This window comes from Micropterus dolomieu, unplaced genomic scaffold (assembly GCF_021292245.1).
Source record: "Micropterus dolomieu isolate WLL.071019.BEF.003 ecotype Adirondacks unplaced genomic scaffold, ASM2129224v1 contig_12997, whole genome shotgun sequence".
Taxonomy (NCBI): Eukaryota; Metazoa; Chordata; class Actinopteri; order Centrarchiformes; family Centrarchidae; genus Micropterus; species Micropterus dolomieu.
Window position 1 is genome coordinate 3357 of NW_025741983.1, and position 2349 is coordinate 5705.

General features: G+C 45.7%; 1 protein-coding gene across 1 annotated transcript; it reads right to left on the reverse strand.

The window, feature by feature from the left end:
• Nucleotides 1–283: 283 nt before the first annotated feature.
• Nucleotides 284–2159, reverse strand: LOC123966258 (V-set domain-containing T-cell activation inhibitor 1-like). The gene is made up of 3 exons (XM_046042452.1): nt 2138–2159; nt 1833–1996; nt 284–633 (listed from the first exon to the last, which is right to left on the reverse strand). Exons 2-3 carry the CDS (start codon nt 1867–1869, stop codon nt 320–322), a joined length of 351 nt encoding a protein of 116 aa, XP_045898408.1. The 5' UTR covers nt 1870–1996; nt 2138–2159; the 3' UTR covers nt 284–319.
• Nucleotides 2160–2349: the final 190 nt, after the last annotated feature.

Here is a 2349-nt window from a genome sequence, read left to right on the forward strand (position 1 = left end):
ATCACTGGTTCCACTGTCACAGGTGTTCAGCTGTTCTGCTTCAATCACACCTTCATGTGCTGGAAGTGTAGCAGTAGTGACATACCTGACATGAAATACTGCCGGAAATGTACCAGAAGACCCCCAGCAGCAACAAGACCAGCAACCAGGAGAACCAGGAGAACCAGGAGAACATTGGCCCAGGATGGAAATCGTTCTGTGGGAACCAGAAACATAAAGAACATGACCTCTGACCTCTGACCTGTATCTACAGCAGCTGTTAGGGTTTGTTGCTGACCTTTGAACTGCAGCTGTATCTCTCTCACTCTCCGTTGTCGTCCTAACCATCCATGATGATCATAACCACGGTGCAGGTGTAGCTGCCGCTGTCAGAGAGCTGGAGTTTTGTCAGCTTGAGGCTGAGGTCTCCAGTTTCCAGAGCGTCAGTCATCATGGATGTTCGGCCGCTGTAAAGCTGGTTTTGGTTTTTAAGTTCATCACCTTCCTGCTGACGCTGGTGGACGGTTGGAGGATCGAGATCGTAGCGGCTCCACACCACTGAGGGGTCGTCTATCTCAAATGTTTGAAACTCACAGGGCAGCAGGACAAACTCCTCCCCCTCATACAGCTCCACAGCTGAGGCATGCTGGGAAACTGTGAGGTCACACAGACAGAGAGGTTCAATCTCAACAGCCTTATTTCATGTCTTATTCCTCCTGGATCCTCAGGTGACCCAGAAACCAACCTGATCCTGTCTGTGATTGGATGCTGCAGCTGATCAGCTGCTGTGAAACCACATCAGCACAGTTTAAAACCAGCAGCAGCTGACAAATAACAGAAGCACCTCAGCTGTCATGTTGCTCTCACTGTTTAGATGGACTCTGTTTCAACATGGTGTTAAAATGAGTGTGTTGGACATGACTGATGGACATGTGGAGACACTTCATACAGATGAGACAGACGATCCACATGTGATGCTGCTGTCAGCAGAGGATCAGTGTTACTGTTGGTGATATAACCTAGAAGACTGTGAGCAACCTACAGGGATATAATCCTGAAGATCTGAGGACAGTCTGACTGGACCGTCTTCTACATTCATGAGGATTTAAAACAACAAAGAAACATTAAAGAGGTGGTATTATGCTTTTTGGCTTTCACCCTCTCCTTTATTGAGTTATATATCTTTTTTTTGCATGAAATAGGTTTGTAAAGAGAAAAAGGTGGAAAAACAGCACACACCTCTCACCTCCCTTCCGAACACTAGCTAGCCCCCAGGCAGTCAGTGAACATAAAGTTGTTCCTGTGATGTAGAGAGTTAAAACTTTATGGATGAAAGATACTTTTGTTACAGATTAATAACTCTCCACTCTGAAACTCTTGCTTCAGTCCATGTTGCAACGCTGGTCGGCAACATGTAGCCTACAGCTGAATCAAAGTTGTTTACCGGCTTCTCACTGACCCGCCCTTCGCTGCTTCTGATTGGCTAGTTGTCCTTTACTTGGAACTGCGCATGTGCAACTCCCAACAAAGATCGTTTAGAGACAAGATGTATCACTCCATAGCTAAAGCTAAGCCTTCAACAAACAAGGTGAAAATAGGAGCTGCAGCAATGTGCAGTATGACAAAAAAATATGGTGTAGAAAAAATGTAAACCTGTTCTGGTACAACTCCTAAATGAGAATAATACCACATCTTTAAAACATTTTTTACCTTTAATATGTTGCTCATGTTGTTATTTGAAGAAAACATCGTCACGGAGCTGAAACAGACTGATGAAGATGAAAGAAACCAGATTAAAGACGTGACGTTGGACTGAGGTGATGATCAGATCAGAGGGAGGAAGGTTATCTTACCGTGCACGAGGATCACAAACACCACAAACATCTTCATCTTCCTGTAGAAACTCCAACAAGCACAAAGTTAATCTGCTTCTCACTAAAGGAAGTCTTCAGAAACACAGTGAGGACATCAGTTCACAGCCAGCTGTCCCTTTCCTCCTCCTGATAATCTGCTGACTCTGTGAGGAGAAAACTGGAGTTTCACTTTAAACTGTTTCCACTGAAGCAGCTGCTGGAATGTGAAGAAACAGGCTGAGCAGCTTTCACACAAACATTATTGTGACAGACAGGTGTGGCTGCTGAGCTAACTGCTAACACACCTGCTAGCAGCTAGCATGCTGCTGTTAGGCCCCTCCTCCTCACCCACCACCTGGACACCTCTGTCCATCCTGGAGGGGGAGGTTCACAGACTGTTCAGGAGACAGAAGGCAGCGGGGCCAGACTCTGTCTCTCCGTCCACTGATGATGGTTTTTCACTTTAATCCTCAGAGTGGATGAAGTGATTGTGATCAGCTGTTGTGAAGTGAAACTG

Bases quoted from the DNA above. Each gene is read 5' to 3' on its own strand.
- LOC123966258 (XM_046042452.1), bottom strand. From the start codon at position 1,869: ATGAAGATGTTTGTGGTGTTTGTGATCCTCGTGCACG. The intron at 634-1,832 runs GTAAGATAACCT...GTGACCTCACAG, and splicing joins GTTTGTGATCCTCGTGCACG to TTTCCCAGCATGCCTCAGCT.